Raw genomic sequence first — 19,567 nt, 5'->3', positions numbered from 1 at the left:
ACGACGCAGCCTGTGGGCAGGCGGGTAGAAGCCGCTGATTGGCTGAGAAGCCACTCAAAGCTTTCCTCAGGCTGCTTATTGGATGAACTGCTAGATGGGTCAAAATGGGCGTGCCCGAACCTAAAATGACCAATGGTAGCGCTGCGGGTGGTGCCAGGGCGTTCTGAACCATAGACATAATATAGATTATAATATAATATATTATTTTCTATATTATGTCTATGTTCTGAACTCTATGGGGGACTCACTTGATTCCTCTACCTGTTCCACTGTTAAAAATAGCGGCGCAACGTGGTGGGCGTTATCCTGGTAATTTCTCTGCGTGAGAAATACAAGGTGTGGCGTGTGAGCGTGTGAACGGGTTGAAATGCGTGTGTCTCACGCCCAATGCGTGAGACTTGAGAGCCCTACTACCTGTTGCCCTTTCACCATCCACGTACTTAACTGCTGTTGCATCCCTTGACATGCTATCTCCTTTTCCTTCTTTCTTTTTCTATTTTGCTTTGTCCATCTTTTTCCACAGACGACAACTCAGTACTGTACCTGTTCGCTCAGCACTCACGGCGCCCCCACTCGCGATATTACGAATCCTACTATGGCCACGCCAAGACCGGACCCGCCCTTCAACAGCCCGGGTCTTGGCGTGGCCATAGTAGGGAGCGCCCATTGACATATATAAACGGGAGGGCCCCCCGCTACCTCTTCTCATCTATGATGGAATATTATGAGACAGGGCGCCTACTCAAGCCTGTTAGTCCTCTACAATGTTATATAATAAGATTGAGGAAATGCAGAAATTATTTAGAAACGCAGAAAAGCAGCTACATATAGAAAACACCTAAACAAATAATTTTTTTTACCATCGCTTTGGCACCCCCGCGGTGCTGTGCCCCTATGCGCCGCATATAGCGCATACCCACTTTTTGCGCCACTGGTTACAAGTGACGAGTTACCATCCTGCCGCCCACTCCCCATCAAGTCCTCCCGTAGCCACCCCTCCTCACACCAGCAAGGCAAGTAGGCCAACAGTTTTTTTTTGGCTTATTTTAACTGGCCCATCCAGTTTTCTGGAGGCCCACCTACAATCAAAATCTAGGCGCCGCTAGTACATTCAACATGGTCTGATTGGTTGAAGGACTATGCGATGGCGCCCAGAGGCATTTGAGCGGCGTCCGTTGGTGATGCCCCCTTTGGAAATGAACCTTTCCCCAGACCCACTCTCAGTTACAACTGAGAAGGGTCTGGTGTCAACCAGGCTAGAAAACACCACATACAATGTTAAATGAAGTTAACGGTTCACCCAATACAGTAACGTGAGCTATTTAAATCAGCTGGATACACGGTTAAACGTAACTTTGTCCACAGCAATCCCAGAATGCAGAAGACCCGGAAACACCGACCAATCAGGGCTTAATACAGACAGGTCTATATTCAAACAGACAGTATATGAAAAATTCTATTTTTCAAATTTTTCAAAATGTTATCATTGACGTAAAAATGTTCTAGAAGAAACACAAAATACAAATTAACGAAACTTAGCATAACATTTGGAATATGTGATGATTTATTGGTGACAATAAACATTCATGTAGGCTAATCCATCCAACATAAAACCTGTATCACTGCTGCACTAGCATGGTTTTAAAGATCTTAAAGTCTTAAAACACACATATTTAGATCAGGGAAATATTTTTCATTGTTAGCACCCTGGCGAGCTCAATACTTGGACCTCCGTATTTTGTAAAAAACCCTGACCAGGATGTGTTCATTAGGGGCCAGACTGCACCGGCTCAGGCCAGAAACTGTCAGAGACAACTTCTTTCACAGTAAATGAGCCTGGATGTGTTGCCCGTGGTACTGTAGCACTGTTCACTGTGGCGGCCAGCTGAGAGGCAGACTCCCTCAATGGGGGACAATGGCGCGCTGTGTCCTCCCCGGCTGGGCGGCGACGATGATGATGACGAAACGATGGCGAGAGAAAAAACAGCTGAGCTTTGTGCTGAGCGTGACGCAGCAAATACACTGCAGTTTTTTTGTGCCTTTTCAGCAAAATAAAAACTTTAGAGAAACAGTTTGCATGATAGATAAATGATGTTCTAACATTGACTGTAGTCTGCTAGTTCTGCCTACTGTCTGTGCCTGAGGAGGGTTCAGCTGTTTGTTGGACTGACTGTAACTGAGTGGATGAGGACACGTTGTGTGTTGATTCTGAACTGTAAAAGCAAACAATGGCGGCTGTGTCCTCTGGATGGACGGAGATGGAGAGTCACACACCTCTTTTGCGAATTAACATCTTTTTCAATCTCTTTTTCTTCTAGCAGCTATTCTGATTTTGCACACTAAAAACAATTTGCTATATTGCAATGTTACACATATTATCACACCTATAGTACACTTTCCACTAGTGGTGAGGCTGTCTGAATAGTTAAATCATCAATATGTCCTGTCCAACATAGTCTTATTGTGGCTGTAAGAAACACTGAAGCCCTAAATTGTATACTGTTAGTGGCTGAGATGGAGTACTCCAGTCCAGGACTCAAGTCGCTATTCTCTGGACTCAACTTGGACTCACACACTGATGACTTGTATTCGAGGATTTATGAAATCAGACTTGAGTGTTCATGAAATAGGACTCAGAAGTTGGACGAAGATTCTGACTACTTTCATGCATAATAGGCAGTGATGGAGTACTCGAGTCCTGGGCTCATGACTCGACTCAGACTTCTTTGGTGACTCGGACTCGAACACTGGGGACTCGAGACTTGACTCGGACTTGACAGTTGGTGACTCAGCTACAACACTGGTTGGTGCCTATAGATGTAAATGTTACTGTCATTGATAGATGCTTAAGCCAAACTGTTATTAGTTTGATGACACTATAGTTCTTCTTTTGCATCTGGGACATTAAGTTGTCAAAAATTCTGACTCAGAATTACAACTTCCAGTGCTGCAGCAAGACTTTAACAAAAGATTTGCTATTGATCAATGGCAGAAATATGTGTTTTAAAGATCGCACATAAAGAAAGCACCACAAATCAAACTGATTTTGTTTCGAAAGTTTGCTATTATAATGAAGGTCTGACGGTGCCCTTAGTCTAGTTTACGACTTTTGTTTGAAATTTGACCTGCTGTTCGAGCGTTGAAGTGACAGCCCTGGTTTAGTTTCTGTGTACTTGCCCTGCGAGAGCTGCTTTTGAACTGTTGTTCAGGAAATGTGCCACACAAATAAATTGACTGTCTAAATGCACACCAGGGTTTCAAAAACATCTATTTTAAAATAGTTTTTAATTAAAGTGACACTTCTTCTGTGGCTAAAAACAAAAACAGTAACTCCGTCACATTACATACTGAGCAGAGTGCAGTTTTTTCTGCTATCAGAGTAAAGAGCAACTGATTTACAAGAATATCATCGGCAAACACAACACAGCATCAACAGCTATTTTCAATATATTAATGTTCGTCCCACTGACTCACTCATACAAAGAAAGAAAACATCCAAAAGGAACAAAACTCCAGCTGCTGATAACAGCAATGGTTGACAACCTTTTGTTTATGCCTGTTATCTCAACACAACAATTTAAGGTAACACTTCATTTTAGGGGTCTGTAATTTCCTAGAAATAATTACGTATGCATCATTTACAGGTAAAACAGACAAAATGTTAAATTGGTACGTGCTCAACTAAAGGAATACGCCACCGTTTGTTGAAATAGTTCACGTTCAAGACCTTTATTTATTTACCTTTTATTAATAGTGCTTATCACGGTTTACCCTGGCTGTAGATAGGTGGGCCAACGCATTTTTTGTTTCAGTGCAAGTAATTGGGTTGTTTTTTTTGCCTTTTGTTGGCTCACTTTTACTCACAACATGCTAACTGGCAACATAGGATTCCATTCACTACGCTAAGCTAACTAGCGGCGGCCCACCTATGTACAGCTAACCCTAACCCACGGTGACCGTGATAAGCCCTATTTCAACAAACGGTGGCGTATCCCTTTAAGTGAGGGTTAATGCCCGCCGAGGAGTCCATTGTGAGGAATTAATGGCCGGTTGCCGCTCAGCTCAGAGAACCCTTCAGCTCAGACAGCTATGAGCCGGAAAGCTAACGCTATGCTAGCAAGATTCAAAGTCAGTAATATTGCGTACAGTTGGCAATCAGTAAATATAATTTGACAGTATGTTAACAAGACAAGCTAGCTATCAGCCATGTCATTGTCCCCAAAACAATATAAAGATTTTCACAAACAATTATCCGCCATTTGTACTGTTGGCCGCAGCCTAAAGTAGAACAGCGAACAGGATGTAAGATAACGATATTTGCTGTGAAACAAAGTAAGTTCAGAGGGGCAGTGTAACGTACTTATGCAGCTTGTGTGTTAGCACCAGCCTGTAGTGTTCAGAGGATGAGGCACTGAAGCACCACTCAGTGTTGGAAATAACAGATTCACATTTTGTAGCGCTTCAGTTAAGAACAGTATACAGTCAGTTTCACTGGAACTCCTTTAGTAGGTGTCCTAAAACACTTTTTATGGACACCCTACAGCCAATCAGAATTGAGTATTCCCCCAGACCATGGTATAAGTAAGGGTTAGGGCCCGGCGAGGTGTCCATTGTCAGGTATTAATGGACGATGGCGAGGTGTGAACCGTTTGATGCGCCGCAGACTATGGTATAATTCCAAATAATTGCTAGCATAGCACAGAGTCTTTTAGTGAGTTCGTAACAAGTCAGCTGAACATGCAAAAAGATAAAATATGTCGTCAGGAAAGCATACATATATGGGGAATAAAATTTCTGATAAGAAAATGAATTATCCGTTTTTATTTTTGGTTTAAATGGAGAAGCTCTTTACAGGAAAGTTAAAAGGGATTCTTTGCCGATATTTATCCAGATTTGAATCATAACTTCCCTCCATCTTGCCAGCGCCCAGATCTCGGTGTTCATCTTCCAGTGCAAATCCACCGGATGAAGCATTTCGCAGATTTTCAAGAGCCGCCCTCTCTTTTTCTCAAACTCAGATTGAACTCAGATTAAACTGTTAAACTGGGCAGATCTGATCAAATATAAACCAAAATTCTTTCGTTACTGCATTGCCTATTGCTCACCTAAAACGTTTTCAGAAATATATTTTAGCATATCATTTTACTGGAATAAGAGATTGTTTGTTACTAGCCGGCCGCCTTTTTGTTTCTGTGACGTGCTCGCATTATGCCACCCCACAGTGGGAGCATTAATTGGTCCGGTGCGGCGAAGTGCATTCTGGTAGTTGTAGGTTTTCTACCTTTTGAGCGAAAGGGACATTATCACAGCTTCTCTGGCCATGGAGCACCTATTTCAAAACAGTTTGTGCCATTCTACTGCATAGACAGCCCAGTTAAAAAAAAAATAAAAATACTAGGTAAAATACTTATATACATTCAAAACAACTAACTAAAATCTAACTAAAAGAATCTTTTTTTCTAAGGAAATTATAGACATGTTAAATAAAGTGTTACCCAATATAATTATCCTGTATCTCAAGACATCAAACCCCATTTGTTTGTCATCATGACTCAGTTGTCATCAGGAACCATGTCTGCTCTCAGCTTCTGTAAAACACAGTGACAATGAACAAAAAATAAGACAGAGTGCTGATTCAGTACAAATACTAGGGAGTGAATTAAAAAGAACTAAACACATGAATGCTTTCAATAATACTGACTGTGTGTTCTCTCATCTCTCAAATAGAAACTCTGTAAACGGTGAATGGACGAACAGTGACGTTTTCGTCTGTCGGTCAGAAAACACAAATGTGTCCAACAGTTTTAACTAAGGAATTCACAGCCTGATATGTCAACGCGTCCACCAATCAGACTCCGAATGACCTGGAAGAAGCTCCGCCTAAAATGTGTTAAATGCTTCTTGCGTTCAGGGCGATCGGAGCGGTCTGGACAATATGTCGCAAACGCGGCCTGAGCGACTGTGCCCGGCGGGTCTGTATGTGCATGGTTGCCGCGAACAGTCCGGTCTTTCATACTGATTGTGGTCAAAGTAGTCTCGCATTGCCAGACCTTCCTCCACAGCGCTGCGAAGGAGGGTCTAGCTAGTCCACACAGCATTCCGGTATGGGAGAAAAACGTGCTCTGGTTTATCGGCATTTCTTTAAACCAATCACAATCGTCTTGGGCGGGGCTAAGCGCCGGATGGAGCCACGGTGCCGCTGAAAAATAGCCTCGGGGAGGAACTCGTTTTGGTGGAACATGTGTACGTTCAAAAGTTGTTTTAGTCTTGTGACAGAAAACTCAGATTGGACAGATAGTCTAGCTAGCTGTCTGGATTTACCCTGCAGAGATCTGAGGAGCAGTTAGCCATAGTCCTCACAAATCCACCGGAGTTACAAATTTAAAAGAAAGGGGAAGGTAACGGACATCCAGTGGAATTTCCGGCAGCACCGGAGCAATCCCGGAAGTGGAATCTCACGGATATAGACTACGGTCAAATCGGTCAGAGCAGCATTCAGAGCGTCTCTTCTGTGGTCAACTATGCAAAGCGGGCTATGGGACCTCGTCCGCGTTGTTACAAATTCTTGGAGGTGCGCGCGTCGGTGCTCAGAGCCTCGGCGGACCCTTGGCACAGAGTAGCCCAGGCCGCCTTTGCTTCATATCGCTGTCCGCACCACGATGGCCGCAAGAAGCGTGAAACCGCTGTATGAAAGACCAGACGGTTTGCGGCGACCATGCCTGCCATCCGCGCTAAACGCAAGAAGCATGAAACCCGTTTAACGGCGTCGACCTTTGCCCTCAGCAGTGCGTCCCCACAACGCTGTAGGAAGTGGACGGCTCCCTGTGGATGGTGCTAAACGGCGACAGCTCCAACTCGGTGGTGGTGCATTCGTTGTCGCCGTCGATGGTGGCGGCGGCGGAGTGGGGCGGGCCGCACTCTTCGCAGCAGCAGCAGCAACAGTCCAGGAAGGCTTTGGTGAACGGCTGGCACAGGCAGAAGAGTAGCACCGGCGTCACCGCGGACTTACAGAAGAGCAGCATCTGGCTGACCAGGTGCAGGATGTCCAGGGTTCTCTTGGGAATGCCGGCCGCCATGTACACGCTGATGATGTTGCAGATGTTCTCCGGAATGATGCAGAAGCCGTAGAGGATGGCCAGCGCCACAACGGCGCAGTTCATCTGGCTCTCCAGCTGGATCTGCTTCTTGCTGCCGCGGACGCAGGTGCGCTCAGCGTGGCGGATCTTGCGCGCGGTGACCAGCGAGCTGAAAATCGTGAACAGCGTCGGCAGGCAGAAGTAGCAGCCGAAGTACCACCAGAGGCGAGCGCCATCGTAGGTGAGTCCGAGGACGTACAGCGTGTCCGGGAGGTCAGTGGAGATGCGGATCACGCAGCGCTCGCACGGCGTTACGTCGGGCGGGTCGCCGTCCTCGGTGACCAGCTGTCGGATCAGCAGCTCGGGCAGCGCCAGCAGCAGAGCACCCACCCAGATGACGGCGAGCTTGGCCGTAGTGGACGCCCAGTTCTCAATCATCTCGTAGTACATTTGGACGTTGGCGGCGGCACGGAAACGGTCGATGCACAGAGCGCACAGCGTGAAGGTAGTGACGCCGAGAGAAGCCACCTGGGAAGAGAAGAGAAGGGTCAGGTTACACTTCTCAAATAAAAACTTTAGAAAGTTCTCTACACTCAATTTTCTGAACAGGAAGCTAGAATAAAAAAAAAAAGAGTGCAATCATTTACTGTGTTAGCAGCACCAATAAATCAGTTTAAATGCAGTAGGTAAGACTTATAAAACTAACTTTCTGTCATATTTGCTGAAACTGACCCAATGTTCCAGTAGAACTACATGAAGCAGGTCATTAAAAACATCTGGCTCCTCTGGCTCCACCTACAGCCTGTAGTGCGATTTACAAAGATCCACCGCTCCCTGTTCAGATGCACCAATCAGGGCCAGGGGTGGTATCTAACTGCGTGTCAATCACTGCTCATCCACACACATTCATTCTCCCTTGTGGGGGGAGGGGCTTAGGAGACCGTTTTGGGCTTTAGCGGAAAGGTGGGAGGGACTGAGACGTTGTCGATGTTCACATTTTTTGGCTAAATCCTGGATCTTCACAATCCTACCTACAGCACCTTTAACCGTACGACAATTTAAAACCTTAAATGAGTAAACTAAAAATAGTAATCATGAGAAAATTTGAAACACGTCAAATGTGATTATATAAGTTGGTTTTGAGGACATTATTAAATTGTTAGTTTTACTTGCTGAAGACTTGTGTTTGGAGTTTTAACTTTCCTCTGAGAAGATATACTGTACAGCTTGAATCCTTTTCTTACATCATTTAATTGCTTCGACTTAATTTCAGTGTCCTCAAACTCCTAGAATTATCTCGTAAAAATTACATATTTACTCCCAAAACATAACATCTTTCTCCTGTAAAATCATGACATTATCTCCCAATATTACTACTCATTTTCTCATAAAATTCCAACTTTTTTCTCATAACTGCTTTTTTACTCAAATTATTTCACCGATATTTCAAAATATCAGATCATTTCCTCCTTATTTAGTTGGTATTAGAGATTACGAAGGAGAACGCCATACAATGATGAAGATGAAAAACTGTTGTGGATCCTCAACACGTTCTACAAACTGAACTGTGTCTGTAGCAGTGAGACTGGAAATTTGTTGAGTATTAAATGCTGGCAGTAAATGTCGTTTTTACTTATTATTTGCAGATATTTCCTGGTTTTATACAAAATGTTTTTGCTTTCAAGTCTGCAGGTTGATTTTTGAAGAAATTAACTAAAACCACATCATGCACAGATCTATAAAACTGGCGAGTAAAATATGATCATAGACACTCAAACTTTTCTGCCTCCTGCTCTGCCTCACAATGTCACAAACCACATCTGTTGGGTCTCAGCAGCTGTAAACACTTCACACTGTAGGAAGGACAACAGACAAGCAAACCAGTGTGTGTGTGTGTGTGTGTGTGTGTGTGTGCATAAACAACATTATGTCACTTCCTGTCTAGCTTCTGTTCCACTAGCTTCTGTTAATCATAACAATCTCTCTTTGGAACAACGCAAAACCGGTTTGAGTTTATTTTCCATATTCTATGACAATTGAGTACAATTCAAGTTTGTTCTGCTTTCAAAAAAAAAAAAAAACAGGATGTTTATGACATTAACAAGTTGGAAACTGGTAATTATAATATCTCTGACAGGATATGAAAGTCTGTCAAACTGCTGACCTGAAACCTGCAACAGCAGTCTGTTGGATTGTGGGAAATTGTGTGCATTAAAAGGAAGCTAAAAACACAAGTATTCATGATTTGGCACTGGGGTTTTATTTATTTGACTATTTAGTTTTATTTTTGAGATGACAAAATTGTGATCTAAGAGCCTTACTTACTACAGACAGTGCATCTGTGTGTGTGTGTGTGTGTGTGTGTGTGTGTGTGTGTGTGTGTGTGTGTTGGGGGTCGGACCATCACAGCAGTTTTCACATTTAATCTTCTTTGTGTTTTGTGCGATTACGCTCCATTAAACGGTTAGAGGAGACCGCAGGACTGATCTCAGATCTGCAGCTCCGGCTCTTAACACTTTTGTTTTTTTCCACATCATTTCACTGTTTAGTGATAAAGTATATGTATGGTTTTTATATTAAACTAAAGTCTACCCTGAATTAAGAAAATATAAAATAAATAAAAAAATGAAAGAATGAAAAGACAAAATATTAAAAAACTAAATGACAGTTTGCGACATCAGTAAATATCACTAATGTCATTTACAGTAGGTCATCATCTCGAGCCAAGAGCTGCAGCTGTTGAGAAGATTAAACTTAATCAATCCGACCTTTTGTTTCCAGACGCCACATTAAAATGCTTAAAAAAACGTGTTAACCTGCTGCCAATGTTTACATCCCAGCTGATTTAAAACATGTCAACAATGTCAACTTCAGCTCAACATCACCAACACGGAAGACACACACACACACACACACACACACACACACACACACACACACACACACACACACACACACACACACACACACACACACACACACACACACACACACACACACACACACACACACACAAAATGGCCAAACGTATGTGGACAGCAGATTCCAAATTCCTGGACATCCAGCCTCCACTCTTCTGGTTACAATCTCTGCTCCAGATGTTGAACCTAGCTGCGTGGATTTGCAACACTGATGTTGGTGACCAGGTCTGGCCCAGTTTATCCTAAAGGATTGGCCTAGGAAAATAAGTTCTTTATGGACCTGGTTTTGTGCTCAGGTAACTATTCTCTACAAGCTATCATTGTCGGACCATGAATGGACTGTGCGCGGAGATACGTGGATGTACTTCGTTAGACAGAAGATATTTCCTACATGAAACCCCTCACAACCACGTCTGTGGATTATCTTGAGTAACCGGGTCATGATATCTGTAAAAATACATTGCTGTTAAGTTTTTGAAATGTATTTTTTGGCGCTTTGAGGCAGACATCTCTACGAATATCTCCAATACTGGCCAACTCACACCTAAACAATCTAGATTGATAAATAGCACTACAGGTAAAAGGAAAAACTCTCCCTTCAAGATTTCCCTTAAGTAGAACTAAAGGGAAGGGACCAAACCATCAGAGCTCCTTGTCCTGTTTCCACCAGATCAGAGGGGGGGTTGTCGCTGTCTAATCTGAATCTGAGAGACTCTTCATTAATCCTGATCTTCACTCTGATTGGACAGCATGGTTTCACGTGTTCAGCAGGTTTTGTCTTGTTGACAATGATCAGATTAAAGACCCTTCACATGTGGTGACATTAAACCGGATTTAAACCCTGACTGCAGTCTGGGGCCACTCTCCATTTAATTCTCTTCTAATGTGAACAGGTGTTCACATGAACATGAATTAACTATAGAACTGCACTATAAAATATCATCTTTTATCCTCCTCTGAGTGAAGTTACAACCCGTTTTAAGACAGGAAAACTTCAAACATCTAGTTCTGACCAACAGATTCTCATTAACATCGCGTAAGATACGGACACTTGGTCAGGTGCCTTTGGCTTGGTTATTGGCGCTAAAAGTCTCCTTTAGCGTCATATCTAAAACGCGTGTGGTATCTGAGGGTCAATAAGGTTAAAGTCTGTATAAAGCTCAAATGTGCGGAGACATCATGAGCACTGGGTTAGTGACCTATGTTTAATGATTTTCCTCTCAGTGGAGTGATGTGTTGAAGAGGATGTTTTATGTGATTCTGCGATTGGTGGCCAAGTGGGATCAATGAATTTATGTGTAGTGTTGGAGCCCCTCAGCCCCCCATATAAAGGAAATTATAATAGGTTGTTGGGGTGGGTTGCACTGGACAGTTTTGATTGTTGGGGGTTGTAACCCCCAGCCCCCCCTGTAAGTTATGCCTATGGGTGATAGTGGGCGACTCTCTAGGATCCCAAATAACTTTCAGTGGTGATATAGAAATAAAAATGTTTTTACATGTGAATGGAAACTACAGTGAAATCTCTTGTTAAAGGAGGAGCATTTTTTTTATTTTTAGCACGTTGGCTTTATCATTTAATTTTTGCCATTTCATTTCTTTTTGTTTATTCCCCCTTAATGTAGCAGGTGAGAAAAAAAAGTCAATGCAGGTATGTGACAGGATGTGAACTTAAGTCTCCTGCATGAAAAGTGGGAAAGCTACATATTTACTTAAAAGGTTGGATATAAGTTACTATATATTGTTTTATTCTATTTTAATTTAAATATTTGTATAAACTGTAGGCTACATTTTGAGGGAGCTACAACTTACATTTCATTATGCAAATGTGTTGTTAAATGACAAATTAAGGAACATGGAAAATGTGGCTTGGGCAGTCTGAGTTACATCTTTAGTCTACATTTGTCATTTTAGTACAGAATTTCATCTTTGTGTTACTTTACTTCCATCGCAGCTCACCAAGGACACAAGATAACCACTTGATCTGATTAACGGAGACTGAGGAGTGATTTTGCACAGAACTGTGGATTTTGTCAATGGAGAGTGGCCAGACTCTCTGTACAAATGAAATGTACGAGATTCTGGTAGGACCAGGCTAGATTTTGTCCTCCATCACTTACAATGGACACAGGTTGGTAAGGGGTCTTATTAATGGCCAGCGTGAGGGAGGGATGATTACACTGCTTTAATTCAGCTATGAGCTCTGAAGCTGCACAATGTGAGATCAACCTATAATTATTGGTGACTGGTTCAAATATGGTATAAACTGTTTTCTTTATCAACAACCTCTGAACAGAAAATTACAAACACCTGTCAAACCTGTTCTCACAACTTCTGACATCTCACACATGTACACTCAGTTAGTCAGTACCGGTGTTGTGCCAAAAAAGTATTGCCTGCGGGAGCGCCCTGTGCCCTAAATCAGTCCTTTTCCTACTTGCCAAAAAGGGATTGCAGCTCCTGCATTTAGTTTGAAAGGTTGTTTCTGCCTCAAAATGACTTGATTCATTGAACAAGGGTTAGAGTTGATAGATTATAGCCCAACCAGAAGCTATTGAAATACCTTTAAAGGGCCAATACATACAGTAACACAGTTCTCCAAGTGTTGTGAATGTATACACACTCCCATAGAACGCAATCGCTTTTTGGCGGATGATGCACTTTTTGGCACGACACCTGTCTGACCCAGCATCAATAGAACCTTCCCGTCCCCTCTCTCACCTCCAGGTAGGGGATGATCCTGCACGAGAACTCCCCCAGCAGCCAGTGCTTGGTGAGCTCGTGGAACACCACGAGCGGCAGGCAGAAGAAGATGATGACGAAGTCCCAGAGCGCGAGGTTGGCCAACAGCGAGTTGGAGATGCTCCTCATGTAGTAGTTGTGACACACGATGCACATGAGCGACACGTTCCCGATGACCCCCACGCTGAAGATGACGGCGGCGGCGATCATGACCGCGTACGCTCCGTACGCCTCGGCGGTGACCGGGTAGAACGGGTTCTTCAACTGCTTCCGTCGGGTCCGCGGGTTCACCGGCGCGAACGGCGTGGTGTCGGGAAAGTCCGGCAGAGAGTACTCCTCCTCATAGTCACTGGTGTTGAGTCCGAAGGGGGTTCCGGGCTCGTGTTCCTGCGCCATGGCGGCTCCGTCCTGCACCGGCTCGCTCCGCTTCCTCCTGCCGAGTTTAGCGCTCCGTCTCTGCCGCTGGTTGTGTCCGGTTCTATCGAGGCTACACGTGCGTCCATGCGGGGTTTGTTTAAGCACTTCTCCCGGGCTGCATTGACCACTCACTCTCGGCTCACCGGCCTTGTTTACATCCGTGCGTAAAGCTTCGTCTCCGGGTACCCGTCGGATGCGTCCCACTCCATTTTGCGCATTGCTTTTACGCACAGCGCGCCAGGGTATGTGTGTCCCTGGCAGATCAGAGGATGACGGGTTTACGGTATCCAGCAACGAGGCCTGCGTATTGGCACCGAGCGTGCCTCCATTGTCCTCCCCGGGGACAGTACTCCATCTCGGGCTCTGCGCATTCCTTTCAGCGGCGGGGGATTCATAATGAGGACTGAAAGTCGTCTTTGTTTTCTGCCAGACGAGCTGACTCGCGACGGCCTTGCTGCACAGCCACAAACACAGTAGCCTCGAGAATGGAAGCAGCATCGTGTGGTTCCGTCTAACCCGCAATATCAAACTGATGCGTTTTCCGAAATGACTGATCCATCTCTGGCTTCTGGTAATCGGTCCAAAAAAAGCGACAATCTTAACTTTAATCCGCCACACAAAAAAATAAATCAGTTTTCTTTCATCTTTCCGCGCAACAAGCTTTCACAAAGTATTTGGTCGTGTTTAAGACGTGCACCTGTCGGATTCGGGTGCGTCCCGGAGCAGCTCGAGTCTGGAGGCATCACCAAGAGACCAGAGCGGAAAATATGCCCTCACATTGGGTTGGAAAAAGTTAACGGACCGTTCAGATCCTCCGCAGCTGAGGGTGGAGGATGGGAAAGAGTGCTAAATCCCAGCCGGTGCAGGTCCACCTCCGTCCCATGAAATTTCTGCGCTCGGAAGCCGGGGTAGTTGCGGCCGGTGGAGACGCCGAGCTCCGTCTGAGAGAAAGAAGAGGACCCGAGAGTAGGAGGAGGAGGAAGGCGGCTAGGAGGGGGGGAGTGAGTAGTCATCTGTCACACCTACCCTGATCTGATAATAAACTGTACAAATAACACACTGAACTGTAATCTGAGTGGGATTATCATGAAAATTACTCTTTATGTGGACATTTTCTGATGTAAAAAGATTTTCTTGTTTAAAATAAAAAATCATGCAAGTCATTTTGATGAAGTAACACTGACACAAGACCTCAACAGGAACATATACAAAGTCAATTCTTAACGGATTTATTTTAAAAGAAAAACGTTTCTCTTTTAAAATGTGCAGGTTTGTAGTCCATAACCCTAGTTACCAAATACTAGTTACAAAAATAAACTGTTATACAACTAATACAAACATTTTGAGGAAAAAAAGTTAAGTAAAGTTAACTATATTATTATTACTGGATTCAGTTACTTGATATAAATGTAGTACTAATTTCAAATAACAAATATAGGCTACATTTTTATAAATGATCATGGAATTGAGGGTGTACTTTTGATATCTGTACAGTATCGTGTGTTTATTATTCAATTAGGCTTACTAAAAGTTTGAATCAAAAAGCCGAAATGTCCCAGCATGCCTCTGCGGTTTGAAATTAGTTCTAGTAAATAAATGCTCAAAGAAAGGTTCATTGAATGTCAGAGCAAATACTCACAGGTCTTGTCTGCCATCTAGCTAAATGTCTGGGTATTACCCTGACCCTCTCCTGCTGCACTCATCTGTAACATTTAGACTAAAAGAGAATATTAAAGGGTTTGTTTACACTTAGTGTTTGAATCTCTCATGGCTGCTGGTCTTGTTTCTTTTACTTAAAGACCTCACATGCTCATTTTCAGGTTCATAATTGTATTTATGGTGCTTTTCCATTACATGGTACCTGATCGACTCGCCTCTACTCTACTCTACTCGACTCTACTCGCTGTGCGTCCGTTTTCCATTGCAGATTTTAGTATCGCCTCAGCGTGGCTGGTCGTCATAGCGACTGCCGTGGGCGTGGCTTAGTAGCTTGCTTTTACAGGGATAGTAGTATACAGTTGTTAAAACATAATAAAATATATGACACACTGGTAGCGGATCAGTACTCGGTATCGGCCGATACGCAAGTTCAGGTATCGGAATCGGTAAGCAAAAAATGGTATTGGGTATCTCTAATTACAATAGAGCTGTTTGGAGCAGTTTGTGAACAGTGTTTTCTGTTGGAGATGGTAAGTCCCTTTGGGTTGGACTTCGGGCTTTTTCACTTATAAACCTATAAAACCTATAACGTGCAAAAAAAAAAAGATATATAACACAATAAAGGAAAGGGGAAAAGCACAATATGAGCACTTTAAGAGGCTCTGAGGTCATTTGATGTGCTTGTACTTTGAGTATTTTCCTTACCTAGAACTTTATACTTGCACTCCACTACATCTCAGAGGTAAATGTACTTTTAATGTAATTTTTTTGTCTGACAGCTTAAGTTACTTTTCAGATGACAGTTTGTCAGCCCCTTCCTGTTCAGTGAAAACCATGTTTGTGATAAACTAAAAAGAAATGTTCCTTTATGTGTTGAGAAATTTCTCCAATATATTAAGTTAAATAAAGTATTTAAAAAGCACATACACTAATGTAACACTAATTAGTACTGTGTGATGCGTAAGCTTTAGTACTTTAACTTAAGTAAAGGATCTGAATACTTGCTCCACCTCTCCCTCTTGGCGACGGGCCACTGAGAGGTGGAGCAACACTGAAAGAGGAGAGCTGAAACGTCACATTTTCTGAATTGAAAGTGAAAGTTTGTCTGAGCAACAGCACCGCTGCAGTCGAGACAAGTCTCTGTTTCTCTCTCAAGAAACATTCCACGGAATCCTTTTCTCAACAGCAGCAGCATCTCTGCCAAACACTGGTGCGTACACTGCACTACTGAGACAAAATGAACTCGCTAAATATTCTGTAAAAGTTTAGTTCAAACCAGAATCTGACAAATTCATATAAAGAATAGTATACCATAGAACTGTGTCATTGTAGATAAAAACATGTGCATTTAGCCAGCAAATACAAAACAGAGGTAAAAACCAAACCACAGTGTCTTAACTCTGGCTAGTTAAGGTTAGACAGATTACAGGGACAGCTAGCATTAGCGTAAGCTAATGTACAGGCCTGTTTCCTGTATGAACTCCAAACCTCAGTTCAACTCCTAACTGAGGTCCATTGGTGGCCGTGGGGGTTGTTGAGAGAATTGAAATATGATATTTAAAAATCAGTATAAACAATGAAATAAAGAGCCCTTATTATGCTTTTTGGGGTTTTCCTGTCTTTTAGTGTGTTATATACTTTTTGTGTATATAATAGATGTATAGAGTACAAAAACACATCTAACTCCAAATGGAGCTGACAAATGACAACTACTTAATGCTAGCCCAAATAACCCATGGAGAAATTTGGTTATTCTACACATTCTTATACTATGCAGAGCTAGAAGTTTGATAGTGTGAAAAACAAATAATCAAAAGGATATAGAATTAAAGTTTTGTTTTTTCTCACTTTTTTGTACTGTAGATATGTCTGCTGCCAGCTGTCTGCTGACTGAAGATCAGTTTCTGTGCTCCATCTGTCTGGATGTGTTCACTGATCCAGTCACCATACCATGTGGACACAACTTCTGTAAAACCTGCATCACTGATCACTGGGATAATAATGTCTGGTGTCAGTGTCCCAACTGTAATAAGGTTTTCAGAACCAGACCTGAGCTGCAGGTCAATACTTTCATCTCTGAGATGGCTGCTCAGTTCAGACAGTCAGCTCAGCAGAAAGCCAGCAGCAGCAGCAGCAGCTCAGAGCAACAAGTGTCCAAACCAGGAGAAGTTCCCTGTGACGTCTGCACTGGAACCAAACTGAAGGCCGTGAAGTCCTGCCTGGTGTGTCTGGACTCCTACTGTGAGACTCACCTGGAGCCTCATCTGACAAGATCAGGCCTGAAAAGACATCAGCTGATCGACCCTGTGGAGAACCTGGAAGGCAGGATGTGTAGCAAGCACGATAAACTGCTGGAGCTGTTCTGTAAGACCGACCTGATGTGCGTCTGTATGCTCTGCACCATTTTAGACCATAAGCCACATGATGTTGTTCCTCTGAAAGAAGAATATGAAGAAAAGAAGGCCGAGCTGGGGAAGACCGAGGCTGAAATCCAGCAGATGATCCAGAAGAGACAACTGAAGATTCAGGAGATCAAACACTCCGTGGAGCTCAGTGAGGAAGATGCAGACAGAGAGATAGCAGATGGTGTTCAGGTCTTCACCGCTCTGAAGGAGTCTGTTGAGAGAAGCCAGGCCGAGATCATCGACACGATCAAAGAGAAGCAGAGAAAGATGGAGAAACAGGCTGAAGGCTTCATCAAGGAGCTGGAACAGGAAATCTCTGAGCTGAAGAAGAGAAGCACTGAGGTGGAGCAGCTCTCACAGTCTGAAGACCACTTCCACGTCCTCCAGAGCTTCACGTCCCTGAACGCTGCTCCACCCACTAAGGACTGGACACAAGTCAGCGTCGGTCCACCTTCATATGAGGGGACTGTGGTCAGAGCTGTCAATCAGCTGGAGCAGACGCTCAGTGAACAGATGAAGAAGCTGCTCGCTGAGGTCGGGCTGAAGAGGGTCCAACAGTTTGCAGTGGATGTGACATTTGATCCTGATACAGCAAATCCCTGGCTCATCCTCTCTGATGACGTAAAACAAGTTAAACATGGTAAAGTAAAGAAGACTCTTCCAGACAATCCAGAGAGATTTGATACTTGCGTTAATGTTTTAGCAAAGCAGGGCTTCTCTTCTGGACGATTTTATTACGAGGTTCAGGTTAAAGGAAAGACTAAATGGGATTTAGGAGTGGCCAGAGAGTCGATCAACAGGAAGGGAAAAATCATAGCAACTCCTCAGTATGGTTTATGGATGATATGGTTAAGGAATGAAAATAATTATGAAGCTCGTGAAGACCCTCCAGTTCGTCTCTCTCTGAAGTCTCGTCCTGAGAAGGTGGGGGTGTTTGTGGATTATGAGGAGGGTCTGGTCTCCTTTTATGACGTTGATGCTGCAGCTCTTATCTACTCCTTTAATGGCTGCTCCTTCACTGAGAAACTCTACCCATTCTTCAGTCCTTGTAACAATGGTGGTAAAAACTCCAACCCTCTGATCATCTCTCCTGTCAGTAATAGGGAGTAGAACCATTTGATGTCAGAAAAGATTAACTTTTATTTAATGTAATACATGTATATTAATGGTGATACGATTTAGTGTGTAGTGTTTTATCCCTTTTTTTAAATGTTTATCTCTTATGTGTCAAGTTGCTACCTACTACTACAACGAACAGATTTTGAAAAATAAAAACAGAAAAAATGCCTTGGTTACCTTGTTTCAAGCCATTGTAGCGTGGTATAGAAAACCTACAGGAATACTCGGCTCGATTTCTGCCAGTTCTCATTAATATTCAACAAGCTAAGCTGTTTGAATCGGATTGGCTAACAGCTAGCCAATGAGAGCCTGGCTGTCAGAATCCTTTACCCAGCCCAACTGTGCGAGCTAATGAATAGTAATGAGCTCAGGCAATATGATGTCAGACTGACCAGCTTTTGCTATTGGTCCGATTTCTCTGCTTATTTCTTGTCAGTGGCTAGAGCTGACAAAAGAGGTAGCAGTTCATTTTCACATTCACAACATAACACAAACACATATGGACCTAACATATTTCAAAAAATGCAAGTAAAAATGGGTTTGTATGGCAGGGCACCTTTAAAACAGTTTATTGTCTGATCATTGTCAGTGTTTAATACTGGCACAAATTACTGGGGAAAGTCATGTAAGTAAGTAAGTAAAGTTTATTTCTATACAGTGTTTCCTGTAGCAGTGGGGGCAGGTCTGTCCGAACAACGTACACTTAGAACGGACCCACTGCGGTGACGTTTTTAGTGGAGCTGTTCGTCTAATAGTCGAATCAGAAGAAAGTGAACGTTTTGACAATAAACTACATCAACGCAACAGTATGTGGTGTTAAATTGGACAGGCCCAGTAACCTCTGAATAGTTCTACTTGTTAAATTGCAATGTCGGCAGGATAATTAAAAAGGCAACCGCGACTACATTTTTTGTACAGCCCTATTTCTGATACCGTGGTGGCAGAAATTTTGCCATGGTGGGCCGCCACAACAAAATCAACATAAAGGAAACACTGTCCATAGCACTTTTAAAAACAGCTTGTGCTGCTCAAAGTGCTGTACATAGTGCATTAGCCACAGGGTAATAAAATAAAATACAGTTACAAATCAGTGATTTAGGCTAAAATGACATCAAAAGACAAACACTTAATTAGGAACATAGCAGGATAAGACAATTAAATGCTGGGAAGGCCAATGTAAAAAGGTGAAATTTTGAGCCTGGCTTTGAATATCACAATTATCACTTAGCCC

General features: G+C 43.2%; 2 protein-coding genes across 2 annotated transcripts; one reads left to right on the top strand and one right to left on the bottom strand.

Moving 5' to 3' along the window:
• Nucleotides 1-6,408: 6,408 nt before the first annotated feature.
• gpr37a (G protein-coupled receptor 37a) lies at nucleotides 6,409-14,166 on the bottom strand. Its single transcript, XM_028585257.1, has 3 exons — nucleotides 13,931-14,166; nucleotides 12,716-13,607; nucleotides 6,409-7,604 (listed from the first exon to the last, which is right to left on the bottom strand). The coding sequence occupies exons 1-3, from the start codon at nucleotides 14,164-14,166 to the stop codon at nucleotides 6,780-6,782; spliced, it is 1,953 nt and encodes a 650-aa protein (XP_028441058.1). The 3' UTR covers nucleotides 6,409-6,779.
• A 1,755-nt stretch (nucleotides 14,167-15,921) lies between these two features.
• Nucleotides 15,922-18,501, top strand: LOC114560354 (E3 ubiquitin-protein ligase TRIM21-like). The gene is made up of 2 exons (XM_028585669.1): nucleotides 15,922-16,022; nucleotides 16,676-18,501. The coding sequence occupies exon 2, from the start codon at nucleotides 16,678-16,680 to the stop codon at nucleotides 18,325-18,327; it is 1,650 nt and encodes a 549-aa protein (XP_028441470.1). The 5' UTR covers nucleotides 15,922-16,022; nucleotides 16,676-16,677; the 3' UTR covers nucleotides 18,328-18,501.
• Nucleotides 18,502-19,567: the final 1,066 nt, after the last annotated feature.

The sequence above is a fragment of the Perca flavescens genome, chromosome 8, assembly GCF_004354835.1.
Source record: "Perca flavescens isolate YP-PL-M2 chromosome 8, PFLA_1.0, whole genome shotgun sequence".
Classification (NCBI taxonomy): domain Eukaryota; kingdom Metazoa; phylum Chordata; class Actinopteri; order Perciformes; family Percidae; genus Perca; species Perca flavescens.
Note: the sequence above shows the minus strand (reverse complement) of the source record. Positions and strands in the feature narration are given on the sequence as shown.